Source organism: Giraffa tippelskirchi, chromosome 3, assembly GCF_054371585.1.
Source record: "Giraffa tippelskirchi isolate mGirTip1 chromosome 3, T2T-mGirTip1v1.2.pri, whole genome shotgun sequence".
NCBI lineage: Eukaryota > Metazoa > Chordata > Mammalia > Artiodactyla > Giraffidae > Giraffa > Giraffa tippelskirchi.
The window spans coordinates 165,089,937-165,113,901 of NC_137277.1; the positions used below are offsets into that span (position 1 = coordinate 165,089,937).

General features: G+C 50.7%; 1 protein-coding gene and 1 pseudogene across 9 annotated transcripts; one reads left to right on the forward strand and one right to left on the reverse strand.

Moving 5' to 3' along the window:
- Positions 1 to 114: 114 nt before the first annotated feature.
- On the reverse strand, positions 115 to 8,484 carry LOC145540499 (UBX domain-containing protein 2B-like; annotated as a pseudogene).
- On the forward strand, positions 8,274 to 23,043 carry STK11IP (serine/threonine kinase 11 interacting protein). 9 transcript variants are annotated; one of them, XR_014080606.1, is made up of 25 exons: positions 8,274 to 8,301; positions 8,471 to 8,543; positions 11,187 to 11,392; positions 11,598 to 11,672; positions 11,943 to 12,038; positions 12,409 to 12,516; positions 12,642 to 12,713; positions 13,744 to 13,870; positions 14,142 to 14,245; positions 14,366 to 14,461; positions 14,716 to 14,757; positions 14,955 to 15,101; positions 15,279 to 15,363; positions 15,892 to 16,176; positions 16,339 to 16,544; positions 16,848 to 16,964; positions 17,063 to 17,237; positions 18,861 to 19,091; positions 19,180 to 19,283; positions 20,224 to 20,321; positions 20,420 to 20,598; positions 20,713 to 20,887; positions 21,078 to 21,148; positions 21,652 to 21,896; positions 22,615 to 23,043. XR_014080606.1 is itself a non-coding variant. In XM_081584306.1 (25 exons), the coding sequence occupies exons 2-24, from the start codon at positions 8,483 to 8,485 to the stop codon at positions 21,900 to 21,902; spliced, it is 3,018 nt and encodes a 1,005-aa protein (XP_081440432.1). In that variant the 5' UTR covers positions 8,274 to 8,301; positions 8,471 to 8,482; the 3' UTR covers positions 21,903 to 21,920; positions 22,615 to 23,043. The 9 variants fall into 9 exon arrangements, 7 of the variants coding, with proteins under 7 accessions (XP_081440432.1, XP_081440427.1, XP_081440428.1 ...); XM_081584306.1 differs by having other exon boundaries at positions 20,806 to 20,887; positions 21,652 to 21,920; XM_081584301.1 differs by having other exon boundaries at positions 20,806 to 20,887.
- The last annotated feature ends 922 nt before the right edge of the window (positions 23,044 to 23,965 follow it).

Below are 23,965 nucleotides of genomic sequence, written 5' to 3' on the forward strand. Positions count from 1 at the left end.
AAGTTCAAGAGGGAGAGGATATATGCTAATGTATGGCGGAAACCAACACAATATTGTAAAGCAATTATCAGTCAATTAAAAATAAATGAATAAAATAATGCCAGTTTAAAGGATTTATAATATTAGTTGCTGAACATCAGGCGTACAGGCAAAGACAGTTACCCTTCTCTTAACAGACTTTAAATGCTCAACAAATTGAACATTTGTTGGGTCATTGTAAGGTCTCAATTCTCCATCAAATAAATTGAAGCTCCTGCTTCACAGTTTAAGCAGAATCTAACATCTGGCTGCTGATTTTCTCCATTGATATATTCAGATTGCTTACAAAAGGAATGACCCAATCTCTATCCTCCACCTGTAGATGACTTAGATTTCTCATGACCCAAAGCTCCTGAGGCTTCACTCAGAGGGGCACTTCCATGTTCCCTTGCCTCTTTAGCTCATTCACAATTTTCCCAGTAGAAAGTTGAATTATATGTAATCCCCTGTAGCCATGTTCACTTGAATAGAACCTTAATGATGGAATGATGTGGCGATGGAATGACGTGGTCGTCAGCTCCTTAAACAAGTGAATGTTTTCCCCAGTAGTGGGAGAAAGTCTGTGGGCTCTTAAAGACTAACTTTAGGTCTATCAGATTTGGAAGATTTGCATTTCACTTTGTCTTCATACAATTCTGCTAATTTATTTCTTGATACATCATTGCTTTCGTTGTTTTCAGGTTTCCTGGCAAGATCTTCATACTTTTATTAAATTCTGCAAATCCTGTGCTTGTGTGGGCCACAGCTCTAAAGACTTCCTTTCCTACTCTTCAGCAAGGTGCTGCCTTCACCATCTGCCACCAGCTCCTGGCTTCTTATCCTTTTAATGTTTCTCCCCACGCCCTTTCCCCCCCTATTTTATCCTACTCTTTAGTTTGAGAGGGCTTCCCTGATAGCTCAGTTTGTAAAGAATCTGCCTGCAATGCAGGAGACCCTGGTTTGATTCCTGGGTTGGGAAGTTCTTTAGCTTGAATAAATTTACTAAAGTCTTTGCTGACCATTGCTTTTTGCCTTTTTCTTGGGCTCATTTTTCTTAGTATTGATCTACCTTGTTTTATTATTTATTTTAGAATAAGTCTGTAGGTGATAAACTTTCTGAGTCCTTTGCAACAGAAAAAGTCTTCTTATTTTTGCACTTGAATGATGATGGTTGGGCTGTGGGTATAGCTCTAGAGTCAAAGACTTTTTCCTCTGAATTTTGAAAAATTCTTTCTGCTTCTTGTATCCTGGTTTTCAATGAGACTTAATGCTCATATGATTCTCATACTTCTGTACTTCATCTATTTTTTTTTCCCATCGGAAATTTTCAAGATTTCCTCCTTACCACGCATCTGAAATTGTGTCACACTAAATCTCATGTTTGGAGAAGGCAATGGCAACCCACTCCAGTACTCTTGCCTGGAAAATCCCATGGATGGAGGAGCCTGGTAGGCTGCAGTCCATGGGGTCGCTAAGAGTCGGACATGACAGAGCAACTTCACTTTCACTTTTCACTTTCATGCATTGGAGAAGGAAATGGCAACCCACTCCAGTGTTCTTGCCTGGAGAATCCCAGGGATGGCGGAGCCTGGTGGGCTGCCATCTATGGGGTTGCACAGAGTCGGACACGACTGAAGCGACTTAGCAAATCTCATGTTAATTTGTAAAAGGGATCCTAATTGGCATTTGATGGGACCTTTCAAACTGAAGAGTCATTTTTTTTTTTTTCATTTCTAGGCTATTTTGTTCCTTTGTGCATAACTTCCTTTCATATTTCTATTTTCTCCTTCAGACCCTTATTATTAGCTGATGTTGAAAGTGTTACATCAATCCTCTGGGTATCTTAGTTTAAAAAAAATAAGATAATTTATATATTTGGTGTTGAGCTATGTGCTGGAAAAACGCATATTTGCTCAATCCTCCTGGTCACACATGTATCCTTTAGCTGGGCTTATTCTGATCACTCTTTTTTTTTTTTTTTTTTAATTTTATTATTTTTTTAAAGTCTGTATTGAATTTGTTACACTATTGCTTCTATTTTCTGTTTTGGTTTTCTGGCCGTGAGGCATGTGGGATCTTAGCTCCCTGACCAGGAAGCGAACATGCATCCCCTGCATTGGAAGGCGAAAGCTTAACCCATTAGGCCACCAGGGAAGTCCCTCTGATCACTCTTTTGAGGATTTTTGTTGCTTCATAAGTATGTTCAATTTTTCAGTTGATAAGAAAAAGTCAGTGTGATATCTTTTCCCACCCAAGAATGTTATAATTTTTCTAAAGTCTTGTTTTTGCTCTATGATTTATTTCACTTCATGAAAGTTCCTCTATGCACTGCTGTCTCTTTTAAGATGCTTTCTCCCAATGTTTGGTAATTATTAGTTGGAGGCTTCTCCTTTACCTCGGATTCCTGTATGACTGTACACTCTTTAGCAAAAGGGGTATGAGATAATGTCATGGTATACATCATCATCTTGTCAGTTGCTGTGGGCAGGGGGATACACTCAGAGGTAGGATGTTTTGGCAGCTCATTTTCCACAATCAGGTGCTCCCTTTTCCTCCTTTATGTCACCAGTCACCAAGGACACTGTCCTTTCTCTCCATCTGATGATCTTATATCCACTGCTCCCGCCTGAAGGCAAATACTCCTGCTGGAATTTCGTGGCCCCAGGAGACAAGAAGGGGGAGCATGTGTGGAGTGGCTGACATGCTGCGGCATGTTGCATAATCAGTGCGCTGTTGAGGACTCCTGAGGCCGGGAGCTCCCAGGATCTGCCTCTCTGAGCATGGCATTCTCTTGCGGCTGTTTTCAACTGCGGCAGTCTACTGTTATGCACATTTGGGGCTGTGATCTTCTTGTCTGTCCAGTTTCCATTTGCTATCCTTCTTTCAGGGACTCCTCAAGGTTGCTGGCCCACTAAGGGCCCTCCTTGTTATCCAGGGTGATTATGAATTTAGTTACCTATTTTTATATGTTTTCTGTTATTTCTAACTATCTGGGATGAGAGGGAGAGGCTGCAGCAGGAATTCCGTTTCCACTCTGGGATGAGACCCATCTCCCATATCACTATCTCTTCTATAACATGCATCACGCTTGTGATAGGCAGCATAATGCCCCCTCCCCCCAAAGAGGTCTATGTCCTAATTCCCAGAATCTGGGCAAATATTACATGCACACTCTAATAAATTTACACAATGTTATATGTCAAATTTATTCAATTAAAAATGTTATGTTATATGGCAAGGGAGAATTAAGATTGTTGATGGCATTGAAGTTGTGAATCAACTGACCAGAGAATAAGATTATTTTGGAGCACCCAGGTGAGTCCAATGTAAACACAATGATCCTCTTTAAATGTAGAAGAGGGAATCAGAAGGGTCAGTGTCAAGAGTGATGTGATGTGAAAAAGACTCAGTCGTTGCTGGCTGTGAAGATGGAAGGGGGCCGCCCGCCAGGGATGCAGGCAGCTGGAAAAGACGAGAAAACAGATTCTCCCCTGGAACCTCCAGAAAGTAACAAAGCCCCGAGGACACTTTAATTTTTAGCCCAATGAGATCCATTTTGGACTCCTGATCTTCAGAATTATAAGCTAATAAACATGTGTTGTTTCAAGCAACTGTTTGGTCATTTGTTACAGCAATGATAGGAAGCAAATACAGTGTTGAGATGTGATTGCTGGAGTCTCTCTTCCACCATACTGCCGGCTCTTGAGAACAAGAGCTGCACTGTTGTTGCCTATATCTACCCGGAATGCAGCACAGAATCTGGCACATAGTCAGGGCTCAGTAAATACTGGACGAATGAGTGAAAGAGTGCTCTAAGTTTGAGGTTCTACAGAAGCTCTGAGATTCCAAAGCAGGCTCTGTCTTTCCTCTTCCCTCAGTCCTGGATACCCTAAGCTCTCTGATCTCACTTGTCTTTGTTTCACTTTGCAAGTTTTTATTGCTATTCTATTCGCAGCTTCTTCCCTTGCTGTGCACCATTTCTTTCCTCTCTCCAGCCTTGCATGTAGGCAGAACTGAGATGGCAGACACTTGTCACATATGTACCTGTCTTTGTCAAGAGGTCTTGTATGGGTTATGCTTGAAACAGTGACTTTTGTCTGCTTTCTTCTCTTCTCCATAGCTGCCTCCACTCTCATCTCCTATCAGGCTTTTGCTGTTTTCCCATGAGCTTGAATAGAGAACGTAGTTCTCATACCATATTTTTCTTTCTGTGTTCTGAATTAAACCCAAGGTCAATCTTTTTATAGCCCTTCTTAGCCCTCTTCTCAGATGATTCCATGGGCTGTCAGGATAGATAATGAAAAGAATTAAAGGCACTCTCAGGTGACCTCAGGTTTACTACAAAGCCACTCAAGGAATCCTTCAGTGTACTTTGTGCAGAACTGCAATTCCTCCTGGGCTGGGTGACAATGGCTGCTGCTGGGTCACTGAAACATTATTTTGCAGCTTCTCGGCCAGCTGTTCGTTCTCAGGCTTTCGCTGATTTCACATTGAACTCGGCTTCTGCCTCTCCAGCTTTCCCTCCGTGCACCTCACATTCAGTCTCTCCTGTAACCAGGCAGGATGGGCTTGCTTGGTTGCGGTCCAACGCAGAGTTCTCAAGCCAGAGTTTCTCCAATACTGCTGATTTGTCCCATATGTTTGATTGTGGTGACTCGGTCAGTTCCTGGACCAGTCTTTTGTGGCTCAGTCTGGCAGCTGAGCCAAGAGACATGATATGTGGTTACTAACATAGAAAGAACTGCCTCTGAACACTGGATTCTGGGGCTGTGGGTGCCAGGCACACAGATTAACTAGTACAAACTCTTACCAAAATCTATTTTTGGAGGTTAATATTTGCACCTCTTCATTTCCTCCCATGTGCCCCCCAACCCTCGCCTTTCTGCTTCACGAAGATACCTAATTGATGAAACAAAGCATCCAATTTTACCCTCCCTACCCACAATGCAATTCCAAGTGTGAAATTTTCATTAAGAAGGAATCCTTAGGTTTCGGTCATCTGATCTGCTGCAGGAGGCTCTAGCACCAGAGTGGTGAGGTCCAGCTCAGAGACGAGGCTCACATCCTAAAGATGAACTATTACTTCTGTTCCTCCATGGGCAACAGTCCAGGGGATTGCATGCTCTAAGGCTGCAGAAACAAACAAGCACTGGACCAGGATGCTGAGGTTTGCATTCTCTGGTGGCTGATTTTGTCATTCTTGTATGAAGATACCTTTCCTTCCTTCTCTCCTTCCTTGCTGCCTAAGCTAGTCACCAGCACAACTTCCTTTACCCCTTTAGCAACAAGCATTTTGCGGATGCTACCCCAGGCAACTTGAGGTGGCAGGGAAGCTAGCATTGACAGCTGCTTATAGCTCACTTTCCTCCTCATACAATAATATGGAGATGAAACCTGATGCACAGTTCTGATTTTAGGTGGAGTGTGATTCCTGTGGCATAAAACTCAGAAGGGTGTTTGTAAATTAAGAGCATAATGTCATAGCATTTCTTTGAGAAACATAATTTCATTCATGATAATATGGAAAAGTCCCTGATGCCGGGAAAGATTGAGAGCAAGAATGGGGCAACAGAGGATGAGACTGTTGGATGGCTTCACTGACTCAATGGACCTGAATTTGAGCAAACTCAGGAAGGTAGTAAAGGACAGGGAAGCCTGGCATGCAGCTCTTGGGGGTGCAAAGAGTTAGACATAACTTATCGACTGAACAATATGCAATTATGCAGTAGCAAGCCCTGTATATTATTTTATAAGGATAATTTATTTTTGAAATGATATTGCATGTTTTTTTTAATTAAGATAATAATTCTTTAAGAGGTGAATTTGAACTTCAAACTTTAAAGAGTCCTTAGAGTTAATTTTTAAAACAATGTTTAGCTCTTTGATCCTCCTGGAATTTAATCTGTGTGATGTAAGGTTAGGAACTTAAGTTTCTTTCAAATGGAAAGCTAGTTGTTCCAAAACTATGGAACAAGTCACTTTTTTATACCATTAAAGTCAATTGGAGAGGAAATGGCAACCCACTCCAGTATTCTTGCCTGGAGAATCCCATGGACAGAGGAGCCTGGCAGGCTACAGTCCATGGGGTCGCAAGTTGGTCATGACTTAGCGATTAAAGAGAGAAAGAGAGAGTAAAAAAAAACTGCCATGTAATCTTAGTTGTTTCTGTTGATATTTGTCTATCTCTTTGTCAGTATCGTGCTGCTTTGGTTACTGTGGCTTCATAGGACACTCTGCTATCTGGGAGGGCTCGTATGTTTAGTCTTCCAGAGGAATTTTAGAATCAACTTGGCGCGTTCCAAAATCTTACCATTGAAATTTTGATGGAAATTACATTAAATTGACATCAGTATAATATTGAATCTTTTCATTAGAACATGTTATCTTTTCAATTACTTAGGTCATTTCTAATGTCCTTAAAATTCTCTGGTTTTCTTCATATAGATATTGCATATTTCTCAAAATATAGGTATATGCTGTCTTTTTTTTTTTCTGTTATGGTAAAAGGTTAATTTTTTTCCCGTTAAGACTTTTAAGTTTTTGCAAAGGTTTTGTCTTAGTCCAGGTCCTTATGGCAGCACTTTACAGAAATACACTCTAACTTAGAGGGAAAAAAGGGGGTGGGGTGGGGTGGGGAGAATTCATTGGAAGGTGGCCAAGAATTCATTGGAAGGAGGCTTCCCCTCCAGGCAAGGGCAGAAAGGGGAATGGGCCTCACCGAGGGCTGGAAAAAAAAAGCTGCTTAGTCTCTTGTTGCTGCTTCTCTCAGAAGCTATTTTCTTCTTCCAGTTAAGCTTTCTTTGCTGCTCTTTGCCCCCACTTTTACATTCAAGGGAATGCAAAACAAATCTGGGGGGGTGGGGAGGGACAGCGGCGGGGGTGGCTACCCATATGAATGGTGAAAAACTCTGTGGGCTGGAGAAGCACCCCTGAAATTGATTTCAAAGCACTGCAATGTCAGAAACATCAAAACAATCTGTCTCTTCTTGTCTAAAAACGTTAGAATTAGCAGTAGCCCTATGGGAGAACCCACTCCCTAGTTCCAGCCACTCCCTAGTTCCAGGCCATTGATAAACAGGGACTGACAATCATCACCTTTACGGGATTAATAATCAACAAAAATATATTGAGGTCCCACTGTTACTTTATATTTGTATACTGCTTTGCTGTTCATGATGTGTTTCCTCTTTGTTTCACTTCTTTTAGGCTCTCGGTTCAAGTCACACATAGTATGCCATAGTCGCCAAGTTGCGTGCTTTAGAAACATAAGTTGCCATTTCAAATATTTTGTCTTCATAAAAGAAGATCCTTCAAATTTTGTAACTCGGAATAAAAATGACTGTGACCTTATTCCTACTCTCAACTGGCCTATCATTAATTTTAAAAACAAATCAACTAAAGTAAATAAATTTATAAAAAAAAAAAACAAATCAGAAGATTGGGCATTACATTAAAAAAACCAAACCCTCCCTGAAAACAAGAAATTCTGTTACGAGGCATTACTCATTAATTCTATAGTCGACGTCTGTATTTCACCGGGATCAAGTGAAATCTGCAATGGGAGATTCAGTCTCGGAGCTATTGGTTACTAACTGAATGACCTTCCCAAGTAACCTAGGCTTTTGTGAGTCTATTTTCACATTTTCAAACTCGAAACAATGACTTTTAAATTCAAGTGTTAGGAGTCGAAACAAAGGAAAAATAAAGGACGTGGTGCATGTGGAGCGTTACGAAGCTAATGTGAGAGGCTGATATTTACGAAGAAAAAAGAAAAGCGAGTCTGGAGGAAGATGTTAAAAAACTGCCTCCCATGGCGGACATGCTCTCCTTTAACTGAAAAAGGAGTGCTCGGATGAGTGTTTGGGTGAGTCTTTTCCTCAGTAACAGAAAACTCCTTTTCTCTCAACTTTGCTTCCCCGCCCAGTCTGCAAACAAGGAGTCAGATTTTCCTCACTGACCCGGAGCGGCCCCAGCCGAGCTCAGCGGGTTTCTCAGGCCTTGCGGGGCCCACAAAGGGGAAGGGACGGCGGAGGCCCAGCTTGGGATTGGGATCTAGGCTCAGGCAGCTGACACGCGAAAGGACCGCCTTCGCCCGAACCAGCGGGCACCGCCCCCATTCGACACGTTCGCACGACTTACGGCATGGTTTCCGGCAGCGAAGGCTTACTTTCCGGCCGTCCCTTCCGAGCGCGTCTGTTCCGGGGCGGGACTTCCTGTCTATTATTGATAGGCGCCCGGCTGTAGAGCTGGTGGGAGGATCACACAGGAACGTCAGTCTGGCTGGTCAGACTTTATGCTCTTTGAAAGGGAACCAAAGAGGAGCTCTTTCTCGCCCTCTTGTTTGCTTTTTTTTTTTCTTCGCGAGGCTTCGGTTTGCGCGGACGTCCTGGCGTTTGGCACTACTACCACCTGAAGCTCTTCCGCTTCCTCTTTTCTCTGGCTCCGCCCCCAGCGTCCTGTGGCCATGACGACCGCTCCGCGGGACTCTCTGGTGTGGAAGCTCGCCGGGCTTCTGCGCGAGTCCGGTGAGTGAACTTCCGGTTGGGCTGAGGCTGGGCGAGAGGGGCTACTTCCTGCGTTCCAGAGACATGCCTCGTTAGGAGTCATGCGGTTACAGCTGTTTAGGGTCACGAGGGTTTGGGTGTCAAAGAATTAATTTCTCTACGCCTCCCAGAATTTGTTCGCTCTGCCGCGCTTTGTCTTTGACGGTCTAAACCTTAGCCATCCTTCTAGGCCAAACTCGGGTGCCACTTTTTTCATGCGTTCTCTGATACTCACAGAGGGGAATGATCGTTACTTGGCCGTAAGCCCTTCTAGACCAAGGACTAGTCATAATCGTTGTTGTGTGGTGCTAACTTAAAAAAGTGTTATTTGGGCAAAATGAGGACTATAGCCCATGAGCTAGCATCTCAGATGGCTCTGAGAAACTGCTCCAAAGAGGTAGGGGGGAAGGTCAGTATATATGTGATTTTGGTGAAGGGAGAGTAAATGCTATCAAGCACATTTTTTTTTTGCAGACCGTTTCTGCCAGTGATGAGCAGCAGTTGTCACCACGAAGGATTTTAGTGTTTTTATGAGGAGTGCTAGATGTGAAGAGATACAAGAATTGGGCTCATAATAAAATTGGCTCCTGAAAATATCTTAACTATCTGAAGACCTGTGCTGCCAGTTTTTTTTGTTGTTGTTGTTCCAGAGCACCAAGTTCCTCATTTCTGTTCTCCACCCTAAACTCTTTTCTGGGGGTGTCGAAAATCAGTAGCTGGAGTAGCACATGATGTAATCCTTGTAGAGGTGGATGACAAGTGCCAATGGCAAGTGCTAATTTGTAGTTGACAGTGGCAAAGCATGAAGTATAGCATAATTAAAAGCCCCTGGGTTGGAATCCCAGTTGTCTCAAACATGGCCAAATTGTTCAAGTTTTCTGAGCCTTAGTTTTTCCTCATCAGCAAAATGGGATAATGATTGTACTTAACTGAAAGATTGCTATGGGGATTAATTTTAATTCACATAAAGCATTTAGAACAGTGACTGCATATATAGTAGACACTCAAAATTGGTAGTAAATATTAGTTTCTTCTTTCCGAGCCTAAGCACAGTGGAGCCATTGCAGTTGTTTAGTAATGGTTAGCATTAGTTGTAGAAGTTCTGGCTTTGAGAGCAGATGGAAGTAACAACTTCCTATCAGATTTATGATCTCAATTGAGATTCTTAACTTTTCTGCGCTCCAGTTTCTGTATTTGTAAGAAGGTATTAACAGTGCTTTTTAGGAGATTTTGGTGAAATTTAAATGGAATAACATATGTCTGGCACGTATTATTCAATGTTAGCTGCCTTTCCATCTCTCTGCACTCTTGTAGATGGTATCTGTATAGCATTTTTACTTTCTGGCTTGTAGTATTAACTGTGTGCATGTCTTGTCTCCTCTTCTAGACTGGGAGGCTCTTTCGGGGTAGGGAGAGTCCTTGAACCTTGTCTGTATGTATCCTTAGTGTCTAGTACCTAGAAAATCCTTCATACAAGGTTGTAGGATTTGATAACTTATTCAGCAAGAATCTGACTTCGTTCCAGAGGTTAGGGCTGATGGGGGGTGTGTGTGTGAGTCCATGCGCACAGGCACACAAGTGACTAAAAGTGTAGCAGGAGAGAGAGTATTGCAGTGATGGAATAGTTTTATATCTTGATTGTGGTAGTAGTTACAGAAACCTACATGTAACAGAATGGCATGGAACTATATGTACACCTTGTCCACAATGCTAATTTCCTGATTTTGATATTGTACTCCATATAAAATAAAACCGTTGAGGGTTACATATAAGGGTATGGAAATCTCTCTGTATTATTTCTGCAAAATCCTTCTAGTCAATCCTTATTTTTTCCAAGAAACTTAAAAATCTCTGTACCTATCTTGTAGTTTTACTTTTACTTATTTATTTTTTATTGAAGTATAATTTATTTATAGTGTTGTACCAAGCTCTGCTGCACAGCAGAGTGACTCAGTTATACACACATATACATTCTAAGTATTCTTTTCCACTGTGGTTTATCACAGGGTATTGAATATAGCTCCCTGCTTTATACAGTAGGACCTTGTAGCTGTGTTTTTATAGATGCAGTAATGAATACCAGAAGATGCCCTCAAGGATGAAAGAAGGCAGTTTAACGTGGAGAGAAGTAGCAACACCTTAGTGCTTAAATGAGTGGTTACTTCTTTGACATGCATTTTAGTGTTGTTTGAAAGTTTCTGTAAGTGCACATGTTCCTTATACAATGAGACGAAGAAATACAGACAAAACTTCTCGTTCGCTCTCATATGAAGTGAGTAATTATGGTGAAAAGTTCAGCAGCGGTGCATGCTAAGAAAGCTTCCTGGAGAAGGTGGGTCTTGAGCTGGGCAGAGTGGAAGGGAGTGTGTCAGAAAATGAGGAAGCTGAAGTTGGAGTCTTGTAGTGAAGCAGTCTATCAGGCAGAAAAGTTAGGACGTTTTGAAAGATAGAGGAGAGCCACCCTGAAGACTTTTGAGTGAGGAAGATTGGTGAAGTTTGATCCTGTTGTGGCAAATGGGAACGGGTGTATGAATGGGAGTGGCTGTATCCTGGGGTCGAAAGTCTCAGAATAAATGAAAGGAGTCTTTTCTTACGTCCTCCTCTTGTCTGCCCCTCTCCCTGCAGGGGATGTGGTGCTGTCTGGCCGTAGCACCCTGACCCTGCTGACTGCCACATTGCAGCATCTGAACCACGTATTTGAGCTGCATCTGGGGCCATGGGGCCCTGGCCAGACAGGCTTTGTGGCTCTGCCCTCCCACCCCGTCGACTCCCCCATCATCCTCCAGCTTCAGTTCCTCTTCGACGTGTTGCAGAAAACGCTTTCACTCAAGGTTCTGGGGTGGGGATGGGGTCGGGGGTACTGAGAGCACGAGAGAAGAGTGGAGGTGGGGCCGGGGGTGTGGCATGCATGCACAGAATCCACAGGGCCCAGACCCAGGTGAGGAGAGAGCTGGGCTTGGCAGTGCTAGGGAAGAGAGGCCAAGGAAAGGGACGTGTGCCGGGCCTCGGTGACCTGAGTAGTTTTTTTTTTTTTAGCTGGTCCATGTCCCAGGTCTTGGCCTCTCAGGGCCCATCAAAATTTTTCCCTTCAAGTCCCTTCGGCAGCTGGAGGTACGGGGCACTGGGGGATGTTGGTGCACAAAACCCAGCTTGAGCAGACATTTGGGGCAGGGACAGGGAGGTGGCCTCTTGGTGGGGTGTGGGGGGCAGACCGGAGTGTGCTTGTTGCTCTGCAGTGATGCGCCACCCACTTTTCCATTTAAGGCTGCCCTGAACCATAGGTGGCTTTGTCATCGTTCCCCTCCTCCCCATTGGGAGGTGGGGATCAGACATCTGTCCTCTGTGAAGTTCAGTCTCCCTCCCTCCCTTCCCTTGCTTCAGCTCCGAGGTGTCCCCCTCCACTGCCTCCGTGGCCTCCGTGGCATCTATTCCCAGCTGGAGACCCTGATCTGCAGCAGGAGCCTCCAGGCATTAGAGGTAAGGACACTCAGGGGCAAGCCCAGCAGCCTTGTCCTGAGAGACGTGGAGGACCAAGCTCTGATGTTCCCCTTTCTCTGCAGCCTGCCCTGCCTCCTGCTAGACAGTGTCTTCACTCCCTCTGCTGTGTTCCCACAGCACTGTAGTTTACAATCACACCTAGCGTATTGTATTCGACATTCTCATGTCTACCTCCCCCTCTGCTCTGTCTGCTCACATTCCCTGGGAAGGGGGCCTTGGGCTTTCTTTAAGTCTGCATCTCCAGACAGGGCTCAGTATATAGAGTGATTGCATGGCCAGGTGACAGAGCGTGGCCTTGGCGTGGTGGTGGGCGGAGAGTGGAGGTAATAGCACCTGCCTATCTGTGCAGGAGCTGCTGTCAGCCTGCGGCGGTGACCTCTGCTCTGCCCTGCCCTGGCTGGCTCTGCTGTCTGCCGACTTCAGCTACAATGCCCTGACTGCCTTAGACAGCTCACTGGTGAGTGAGTCTCAGGAAGGTCTTTGGGAAACTGGGGAACGACAGGGATGGGCCCTTAGAGTGGAGGGCCAGTTGGCTGCCTGGGGACGTCCGATTTTCTGCTTCCTGTCCCTATCCCCCCTCAGCGTCTCTTGTCAGCTCTTCGCTTCTTGAACCTGAGCCACAATCAAGTCCAGGACTGCAAGGGCTTCCTGATGGTGAGTATGAACAGCCTGACTCCGCGGGTGCCACCTGGGCCTCCACTTGTTCTGCTCAGACCTTCTCTTCCCGACTCCTTTTGCTGCCACCTTGCTCTTGCCTCCCACCTGCCATCCCCTGCTTCCCCACACCTACTGCCCATGGAGTCGCATCCTGGGAGGCAGTACTCTTTGGAGGCACAGACTCTGGCATAAAACAAACCAGTGTTCAAACCTCAACTCCTCATCTCCGTGGGACAAATTAGTTAACCTCTCATTTTTTTCATCTGTAAAGTACACATCATTGGAGTACCTACTTTTATAGTATGAAAATGATTGTGAAGAGTATCTGGTATTACTTAGCTCAGTGTCTAGCTCAGAAAAGGATAGCTTTCATGTTGAACTTGAAGAACCCTTCTCCCATGTCTCCCTGTCAGAGATAAAGCTGGATTCTGGTTAAAATGGCAAAAAACTATTGGTGATATTTAATTAGTAGTAAAACTATTTTAATCAGTAATAAGCTTTTCAGTGTGAACTGAACTCCAGTTTGATTTGTGCAGAGGTGAGCATTCTCAAGGGAGCATGAGGCAGTGGGAAGTGGGACGGCAGGGGCTTGAGCAGATTCTCTCTTTGACCAAACCCTAGTCGGGTTCCTCTGAAGTTGGGAAAGTGGATATGCACGAAAAACAGGAAGGGGTGTTGGTCCATGTGAACCTGTCTGGTTTGCTAACTGGTGCTTGTCAAAGTCCCACGGAGGCGGAGAGCCGGGCCCTTGTTGTCTGGAGCAAACTCAGTCCTTCTGGGACCTTGAGTTTTCCTGGGCAGTGACGTCAGGGGACTAGGGTGATCATTCCGGAGCTATTAGAAACTGGTAGATTTGTTCGTCTTAATGTGGGGATTGATATAGGGGCAGGTGAAATCATTTGTGCTGAGAGTCCGTAGTCTTTGTAGGCCAAGTTTGAGGCCTAATCAAGAAGAGGGTTCAGAGGAGCCCGGCTAGAGTATGGTCAAGGAGAGACTCTTTGTCACTGCCCCCTCCATCCCCTCCCAGGATTTGTCTGAGCTCTGTCACCTGGACATCTCTTATAACCACCTGCGTTTGGTGCCGAGAATGGGACCCTCAGGGGCTGCTCTGGGAACCCTGATTCTGCGGGGCAATGAGCTCCAGAGCCTGCATGGTAAGTGGGGGAGGGTGCTGGAGGTGCTGGGGAGGGGTCCCAGCATGGAAGGGAATGGGGGCGGTATGAGACTCAGGGTGGACTGGGATCCGTGTGCCTACCAGAGCCTCCTGCTGCCTTCAGACAGGTGTGGGGTGCCCAGGCTGGCCTTTCTGCCGTGCCTTCCCCCAGCACACCCCCTCCACTCCACCCCACCCCACCCCACCCCACGCCCCTCCACCCTTGCTCACCCACAGCCTTGCTCACACCTCCCCTCTCATCTCTGTCCCAGGCCTGGAACAGCTGCAGAACCTGCGGCACCTGGATGTGGCCTACAACCTGCTGGAGAGACACAGGGAGCTGGCGCCCCTGTGGCTGCTGACGGAGCTCCGCAAGGTGAGGAGCAGGGAGCTGGCTTCGTGCCCACCCCCACCTCCCCCCATGCTGAGTTGGTCGGCCCCCTTCCTCATATAAGGAGGCCCAAGGCTCACCTCAGTCTCCTCTTCATGTGCCCAGCTCTACCTGGAGGGGAACCCTTTGTGGTTCCACCCTGAGCACCGAGTGGCCACCGCCCGGTACTTATCGCCCCGTGCCAGGGACACTGCTGCTGGGGTGAGTGGTCTGCCCATATCTGCTCTGCGTTCCCTTTCCTGCCTAGGCCTCCCTCACCCCTGCCTGCACGCTCTTGCCTTTCCCCACATCCCTTGGTGAGGGGCCGAGGCCTCAGACTGCTGGCTTATTATCCCTTTCCCCCTCACTGAACCTGCTGGTCCTTACAGGACTAGGAGGGCTCCCAACCCTGGCTAGGGGCTCCCCAGACTGTGTGCTCCCCACCGACACTGCCTTCACTTTTTATCTTTGCTCAGTTCCTTCTTGACGGAAAGGCCTTGTCACTGACTGATTTACAGGTTCGTATGGTGGGAATGACGAGGCGGGATCGATCTGGGAGGAGGTGAAGGGAGGGGGCTAGCCGAGGTAAACAGAGGCGTTGAGGAAGGGTCTGGCGAATCAGCTGTAAGGTAGGCCCTGTCTCTAGGTGAGCGTGGGCAGAAGAGGGGTACGCCCTGGCGCCGACCTCTGTCTCCTTCCTGTTGTCCCATGCCAGACCTCCACATCCTCGGGGCTCAGCACCATGGCACCACCTCTGCCCTGGCCGGTGGGGAGTACGATCGAAACCTCCGGTGGCCCTGACTTGAGTGACAGCCCCTCATCAGGGGGTGTTGTGGCCCAGCCCCCGCTCCGCAAGGTGAAGGTAAATGGGGTTCTAGGCTGCCTCGTGCCTGGGACTGGGTGCATTTATGGGGGCTCTGGGCTCCAGAGGTCCTGGGAGTGGTCAGGGCATGTCCTTGCCTGCGGGTGGGTGTTCGGGATGGGTTGGGTGGGAGGCCACTGGCTTTCATAGAACGTAGGGTCCCTCTCCCAACCTCAGAGCCGAGTCCGTGTGAGGCGGGCGAGTATCTCGGAACCCAGTGACACGGACCCGGAGCCCCGAACACTGGACCCCTCCCCGGCTGGTGAGTCAGCCCACCCCCAGCCCCCGGCCTCAGACACGCTCCAGTCTTCTAGTCGGGAGGACTTCTGTTTTTGGTGGAGTGGAGCGTTGCGGGGACCTCTTCGTCCTTCCTCTTTCAATCTGGGGAAAGGAGAAGAGACTGCTCCTGGGCAGCACTTTCCAAAGGATTTTTCAGGGAATGGTATCTTTGTTGGATGTCAGAGGGTCGGATAATGAGAGGATTCTGTGGCCCCATCAGTTTGGGAAAAGCTGGGTTAAACCAGAGGACGTCTCTGGACCTTAAATGCATTGCCCTGTTTCTCGAATCTCCCTAAGGGGCAGGTGCTTTGTGCTTCTGAGTTGCACGTGACCTCAGTGTTGTCTAGAACTCACTTCAGGACCTGCTGCCGAAGGGGCAGACTTCAGCTTCCCTCTGAACTGGCCATCCCCTGCCGTCACACCCCCTTTTTTACCTCACCCAGAAGATGGGGCGGCTGGGGGTCATGGTGGGGCCGGGCTTGCTAAGCCACGCGCTCCCCCGCCTGCCCAGGGTGGTTTGTGCAGCAGCATCGGGAGCTGGAACTCATGAGCAGCTTTCGGGAGCGGTTTGGCTGCAACTGGCTGCAGTATCGGAATCACCTGGAGGCCTCTGCCCTCAGCACGCTGTCCCCGGACACCCTGAGCCCAGGGTCTGCACCCAGCCCTCCACCCCCTGAGAAGGAGTCTCCACGGGAAGTGGCAGAGGAGGTCCAGCTGGAGCTGGAGCCTCAGGAGGAGGAGGAGCTAGAGGAGCAGGGAGAAGAGGAGGGAGGAGAGGAGCAAAGCGAAGTGGAGGGTGAGCGCTCGGTGGCCGCAAGAGAGGCCGGAGCCACGTGGCGGTCGTGTGTCCGGGAGTTAGAAGAGCCCAAGTACGGGGATGGATGGCCGCTCCACAGCGGGGGCTGAGTCTTGGCCGCCTCTCTCTCCTCACAGTGTACCCCTCTCTGTCTCTCTTCAGTGGAGCTCTGCCGGCCCATGTTGGTGTGTCCCCTGGAGGGGCCCGAGGGCGTGCGGGGCAGGGAGTGCTTTCTCTGGGTCACTACGGGCCACCTGTTTGAGGTGGAACTCCAAGCGGCTCGAACTCTGCAACGACTTGAGCTCCAGAGTCTGGAGGCAGTTGAGATAGAGGCAGAGACCCAGACCCAGAGCGAGCAGGTGCCCGAGGTGAGCGGTGGGAGCAGGGCTTCTGGAAGGGGTGCTAGGCTTTTTTTTCCTGGAACTGACTCTTGACAACCTGGTCAGGCACTGGGCCGGGTGTTTTCCATACTCTGTCACTGAGCTTGGAGCCAGGGAGGGGCACTGAGTGGTCAGAGGCAGGCCCCAGGTGGCTTGGAGGCTGGGCTGAGGGGCAGAGCTCCTGGGCTACAGCGTGGCTGTCAGCAAAAGCATTTTTGTGGAGTCCAAAGCTATCATCTCCGTCACGCTCTCAGTATAACCTTCATCCCGCTGACCCCTCTTCCTGTACAGGGCTCAGATCCACGACCCCAGGGCCCCATCCTTGTTCTCCGCTTCTCCTACATTTGCCCTGACCGGCAGCTGCGTCGCTACGTGGTGCTGGAGCCGGATGCCCAGGCGGCTGTCCAGGTGACGGAACCTAGCACGCGGCCCAGGCAGCTGGGGGAGGCTGGAAGCCTAAGGACTCAGGTCCTGCTCACAGCTGTGTCTGGCCCACCCTGTTTCAGGAGCTGCTGGCTGTGCTGACCCCAGCAGCCACCTCTCAGCATCAGCTTGAGGAAGTGGGGGTCCCGCCAGAGGACAGACTCCAGTGTCTTCGCTGTGGCCGTGAGTTCAAGCCAGAGGAGCCCAGGTTGGGGCTGGACAGTGAGGAAGGCTGGAGGCCACTGTTCCGGAAGACAGGTACCAGCCCTGCCCTTGACCGCAGTGTCCATGCGCCTCCTGCTGCTTCAGGGAAAATGGCTTTGAGCTGGGAGTGTGGAGGGGAAACCCTAGGGAAGAAAGGAGCAGGGGCCAAGTTTTCAGCCTGGAGGAAAAATTAAAACTGTCTGCCTGCCACGTTTACAAAAAAATAAAAGAAACTACGTCCTTTTTTCCTCTTAAGTCAGGAAGTACAATCTCTGTAACTGCTTAAAACATACCCATTATTTTCCCATAACTTGGAGCATTTCCCTCCTTTTTTTTGCTACTATTTCAGAAGCTACGTAAAACATATGAGCACTCCCTGCAGCGCCTGGCTGTCTGGCAGCCGTAGTGGGATGCTGTGTAAGGGGGCTTAGGTTGTTCTTCCCTGACTGACCCTGTGAGTCACTTGAGTAACACTTCATGGCATTTCTCCACACCCTGTTTGTTAAGATGACAGATTTTTCCATTGCAGACCAGTCAAAAAGCTGTGTCTTTGAAGACATTGAAGAAGAAAAAAATATTCTTGGTAACACCTGCACTGAAATGTTTGATTTTTATTAATTGCGTTTTTTTGTTTTTTTTTCCTGGCAGTAGCTGGAACAGGGGTTTAAATTTTATTCAGAAATTGAGCCCTCTTTACTCATTCTCCAACCTGAACTTGCCTGGGCAGCTGCAAGCCCAGCAGTTCAGTGTGTATAACAGAAATAGCCCTACCCTGTCCCAGACCCTGTCTGTACTCCAAGGGTCATGTGGCCCTGGTGTCCCTTCGGTGGTGGCGTTAGTCTTGTATATTCCTATGTGCTCTGGTCTCCTTTGATCTGAGCCTCAGCTCGTCTGAGCAAAGAAGAGGATGAACTTGCCCTGTGACGTGAGGAGATTTCAGTGTGACAGAACAGCACCAGGCACTACGCCTGGCTCAGAACTGAGGTCTTCCATACACAGTAGCTGCCGCCTTGACCCCAGCTACGTGGCCTTGGCAGGGCGTGTCAGTGACTCCATCTTTGCTTTCCTCACTTGCACAGTAGGGTCAGGAGAGTTTCGATACAGCTGTCAAAGGGTCTAGCACATTCCAGCACATCATAGCTGCACAAAGAGTGTTTCCTGTCTCATTGCTGATCTGTGTCCTGGTTTCTTTACCCAATTCCATTCACTCGTCCTGACAACCCTCTAGGATTGTCATCATCTCCATCTCACAGATGGGGAAACAAGCACAGAGAACCTGGAATTGGACCCTTATCTGTTGATTTCGGGCTCTCAGACTTCAAGTACATGCCCAGCCCAGGGCTGTGGAAGGGACCCAGAGCAGGGCCTGGGTGGGTGTGGCCCTCTCTGAAAGGGCCTTCTGAAATGAGAAGGCAGGTGTATTGAGGAGCTTGTGGGCCTTTTCATCTGTCACTGGGATGGGGAATGACGGGTCAGCAGTTTGGCCTGCTCAGGGCATCAGGTTGGGTGGGAGCATGGGGAGCGTGTAAAGCTGGAGATGGGGCCCAGCTGAGTCCCAGAGTGGGGAGGAAGTATTGTGAGCGCAATGGGGAGCAGGGTTGGGGAAGGGGGATGTTATGTGTGTGTATATGTGTGTGTATGTGTGTGGTTGATGAGCTGTGCCCATTCCCCCTCCAGAATCATCTGCTGTGTGTCCATACTGTGGTAGTGATCACGTGGTTCTTCTGGCCGTGTCCCCCGGAACCCCCAGTGGGGAGCAGAGACAGGAAGAGCAATCACTGGCACCCTCGCAGTCCCCAAGCGCTGTCCACGACCCTCCTGGCCACAGTGACCACAGCAATGGGGCTGGCAGTGCCTCGTCCCAGGCCCCGGCCTCCCATGACCACCACAGTTGGAGCCTCAGCCCGCGTGAGTCTAGGCGAACAGAGACAGGTGGTGTTGGGGGAGGGATGCGGGGGTGGCCCGGGTGGGCTGACGGCCTACCACTCACCCCCAGCCCCTGAGCGCTGCGGCCTCCGTTCTGTCGACCACCGACTCCGACTCTTCCTGGATGTCGAGGTGTTCACCGATGCCCAGGAGGAGTTCCAGTGCTGCCTCAAGGTCTGTGCCAACCTGGCCCTGCCCCGTGCCCCCCTGCCTGTTTCCACCACAGCAGACTGTCTGGGCAGTCACTCTGGAGCCACCAGGCTTGGCTTCCAGTTTGAATGCCAGCAGTGACTCTCAGTGTGGCTCTGGACATGCTCCTTGGTATTTGAGCCTCTGAAGTCTCCCCTTTCCCACAGGGAGGACCCTGCTCGCCTCACAGGGTGTGGGGCACACATGGAGTCGGTGTCTGCGGGCTGTCTGGCCAGCCTCTGGCCATTGTTGCCACAGATCCCTCTCTGGATCTGTGAGCACTTGCAGGACTCCGAGGGCCTAGAGTACCACAGTCTCGCTCTCCATCCTCCCTCCTGGTGTGAGGAATAGGCAGCCACGATGATGTGTGCCCGTGCCAGAATCAGGCTCAGGCCCTCGAGGGGCGTCTGATCCCAGCCTGTGGGGGCCTGGGAAGCCTCTCCTTCCTGCAGGATGAGTGACAGGAGGGAGAAAAAGAGTGCTCTAGGGAAAGGAGGCAGCAACTGCACAGAGGCCTGAGAGGAACTGGTGGGGAGAAGTGACTGTGAGCGGCGCAGCCAGGATGTGGGCGGGGCAGGTGTCCTGAGAAGAGCCTGGAAGCATCGTCTGGTGTCTGCCGCGGATCTTGGACTTGATCCCAAGGCCTGTGGAGCCTCTGAAGTCTGGGGAGCTGGGGAGTGGCGATGGGTTTTGTATTTGGGGGCAGTCGTCCTCTCAGAGGGTGGGCTGGAGTGGGTGAGATGACGGTCAGGGAGACCTGCTAAGAGCCTGATGTGGGTCCTAGTACAGGCGGGCCTGTGGGCTAGAGAGCGAGGCCGACGGAGAGGCCGGATGGGTGAGCAGTGTCAGCAGGAGCTTGGCCCTCAATCTGGCGGCCGCCTCCCTAGTCCTCTCTTGTTTCTCACCAACCTCTTCTTCCTCTTAGGTGCCGCTGGCGTTGGCAGGCCACCCGGGGGAATTTCTGTGTCTCGTGGTTGTGTCTGACCACAGGTTCTACGTGTTGAAGGTGACGGGGGAGATCTGGTGAGTGGGCGGGGCCGCTGCCAGGGAAGGGCCCGGGCCCCCAGGCTCTGACTCTGCTCTCACTCTTTCCTGCCACTCTGCCCTCACCGTCTCCACAGCGGGCCCCCGGCTAGCTGGCTGCAGCCAGCCCTGGCCGTTCCCCTGCAGGATCTGCGGCACATAGAGCTGGGCCTGGCGGGACAGAGCCTGCGGCTGGAGTGGGCAGCCGGGGTGGGGGCCTGCGTCCTGCTGCCCCGAGAGGCCAAGCGCTGCCGGGCCTTCCTGGAGGAGCTCACGGGTGAGAAGGGGCTGGGGGAGGAGGGGGGGTGGGGCAGGGGGCTGTGGACCACAGCGCCAGGTCTGGCGCCCGCAGTGAAGACAGACGGGTAACAGGACCCATCCCTCTTGGAAGTTCCGCAGCGCGGAGGATGGGAAGGTGTGGAGAGGTTGGGATGGAAGAGCTGGAGTCGTTGAGGGCTCCCTGTCCCTGGCTGGCTCTGTCCAGATGTCTTGCAGTCCTTGCCCCCCACGCGGAGGAGCAGTGTCAGCGCCACGGAGGAGGAGGTGACCCCGAAGCACAGGCTCTGGTGAGTTGAGGAGGCTGAGGCCCAGAGAGCTGCTTGTGGAGCACAGCCCCTCCCCTCACAAGCCCCAGGTGGAGTCCTGAGCACCGGTGCCTCCTGACCTGGGCCTGGCTTTCTCCTCACTCCACCCCCTTGTGGCTCTTCCCACCCCGTGGCTGACCGCTCCTTCCTGGGCCTGCTGCCTTCTCCTCAGGCCACTGCTGAAGACAGACTCTTCCTCAGAGCCTCCCCGGTTCTTCTACCTTCGAGCGTTCCTGGTAGAAGGTGAGATCTGGCCCCGGCCTTCCAGCCCTCTAGCCCCCTGGCACCTCTTCGTGCCTTTGTAGTAATTCGCAGTGCTGGGATGTGGACTTCCACCCAGTAACAGTCTCAGTGTCCTGGTCTCTCTGAAGGATCCAGGGGGTGCCCTGGGGTGTCTTGTTGCTCAGGGACCTTTGCTTTTGGGCCCAGGCTTTCTGGGAAGTGGAGCAGATCATCTCAGTCCGCCCTGTCCTACCCTTTTGGTGAAGGGGAGAGTGGGTGCATCTTTCTGATGTGGGGGTGGGAGTGGGGCAGGTTCCCTTTGACTTGGGCCTCAGAGGTTTTAGAGGGTAGAGATCCCTAGAGTTTGGGAAAGGAAGGACCTTGACCCCCAGAGGCACAGGCCGTGCTGTGGCCGCCTCAATGTGGTCACTCCTCCTCTTGAGCAGCACTGGGACACCGGCCCGGGGATCTGGGCTCTTCCATGGCCTTCTTCTCTGGGCCTCACCCTGTCTCTTATACCCTAGGATCCGCTGCCTGCCCTGTGTCCCTGTTGCTGACTCTGTCCACCCTGTACCTGTTAGATGAGGACCCTGCAGGGTCCCAGGCAGAGCCCCCTCCTCCAGCGTCTGGTGAAGCGTCTGAGAAGGCCCCACCCCCCGGGCCAGGCCCCTCAGTGAGCGTCAGGGAGCAGCAGCCCCTCAGCAGCCTGAGCTCCGTGCTGCTGTATCGTGTGGCCCCACAGGCCCTGCGGCTGGTCTTCTATGACGAGGTGTGAAGCATGTGTGAGAGAGGGGTGAGGAGGGGGCGGTGGGGGGTGGTGTGGCAAGTGGGTCTAGGAAGACTAGGATCTGGGCTCTAGGGAATTTACCACAGGCAGTCATGATGGGGAGGAATGCAGAAAACAGGGTGCCGGGACCTGGGAGGCTGTCACTTGGTGTAGACAGTATTGAGGAAGCAGTTACGGGCTATGGGAACACTGTGGACTTGATGCCCAGCCTTGTGTTAGCTCGGAGGCCCTGATGAAGCAAACACTTCTTGGAGTTTGTCTCTTTGGGCCTGTGCGCCAGCTGTGTGATTTTTACAGCCTCCACATGAGGAGGTAGTAGGGTTTTTAGTGCAATTACAGTGGAGGACTCTGAGGCTGGGGGGGTGTTAACTTGCAGGCCCAGGTCATAAATGACAGAGCCAGGAACTAAGTCCCAGCGATTCTTTGGAGTTGACTCCAGAACTGACAGTCTGAAAGCAGGGAGGATTAACAACACAAGGTGGTAAACAAGAAAGCCCTTTTGGGGGGGTCTTCCATCAGTGTCAGTTGGGTTCTGTTTTAAAAGCTCAGAGTCAGGATCTTTTCTGGAGAGAGACAGGCCTGGGGATGAGAAGAGGCCTTGAACCGGGAGGGGCAGTTGGTCCTCCTGAGATCCGCCCCACTGCCCCCCTGCTTGGGCAGAGCCCTCGTGTGTCTCACCTTACTGCTGCTTGTATGCCAGGTATCCCGGCTGGAGAGCTTCTGGGCACTCCGAGTTGTGTGTCCGGAGCAGCTGACGGCCCTGCTGGCCTGGATCCGGAAGCCCTGGGAGGAGCTGTTTTCCATCGGACTCCGAACTGTGACCCAGGAGGCTCTGGACCTTGACCAGTGAGGCTGCCGGGCTGGCCTCGCCCCTGCCGTAGAAGCCATGGCTACAGATGTGCTCTCTCCAGACTCTGGCCGCTGACTTGTCCGGCCTCTGGACACTGGCCAGAGAGGCCCTGGATGACCCCCGGTGCATGGGCAGGGTGAGAGGACTAGTCCGGCCTCTGGTTGACCTGGCCCCAGGGGATGGGCTGAGTGGTCAGAAGGAGTGTTTCTCCTGCACTTTCCTCAGGTATCAATAAAGCTGTTTCCATTCCAGATGCCATGGGGGCACCTGGATGTGTCACTCGTGAGGCCTGCTGTCCCCCACTTCTTCTAACAGAAACTGCCCCGCCCATGGCTCTTCCATAATGGACCGGCCAGGCAACCTCATTTGAACTGCGACACCAACCATCTTCCAACCCTGCTTTGGCTCCGCCAATGGGATCAAGTTGGACTTCTACCCACGGGCACTCGTCCTCAGCCAGCAGCACCTGTTATGTGACCTGGCGAGGAAATCCCTGCCCAACCAACAGCTGGGCCAGTTAGGTTCCCAGTCTCTCGAGTTTCAGCTGGGGACTAACGAGCATCTCAGGCCACTGGTGGTGCGAGCTGGAAAGGAGTGTGACTGGGGAGCAGGTGTGCAGAGCCGGGCTGTGGAGGGAGGGCGGGCGGGCAGGCATCTGGGGGTTTCCATCCCTGCCTTCTTCTCTCCTGCACTGCCTCATTCAGCCCAGGGCCTGATTGGGTTGACCCCACTGCTTTACCTGTGTCTCCATGGCCACGGTGAGTGGTTCAGGAATGCCCATGGTTTGGCCTACCAAGCTCCAGGCCTGGCTTTTTGCCAGAACAACCAAGAAAGAGGCAGGTTTCCCCCAGGAGGGCTGCTGAGAGAATAAGCCTGCAGCCGCAGATCGTGAGAGGTGGGTAACCAGGCCTAGAGAGGGAGTCAGAGCTGAGAGGTGGGGCGAGTGAGGCCAAGTCTGGGTGGTGTCCATGGAGTCCTGTGGTCCCGTTGTTCCCAGAGGCAGATATCCCTGGAATTTTAGGTTATGTGAGCCAAAGGAGACCTGTTCTTTTCTTTTTGGCTTAAGCTCTTTGAGCCAGATATGAGGCACTGAAAGGGTCCTCACTGTGTACATCCCTATTCTGACTTGAGGCAGCCTGAGTCGAGATGTGTTTCCTGCATGCAAGAATAACCCAAGGGGAGTGGTGGTACCCATATATTT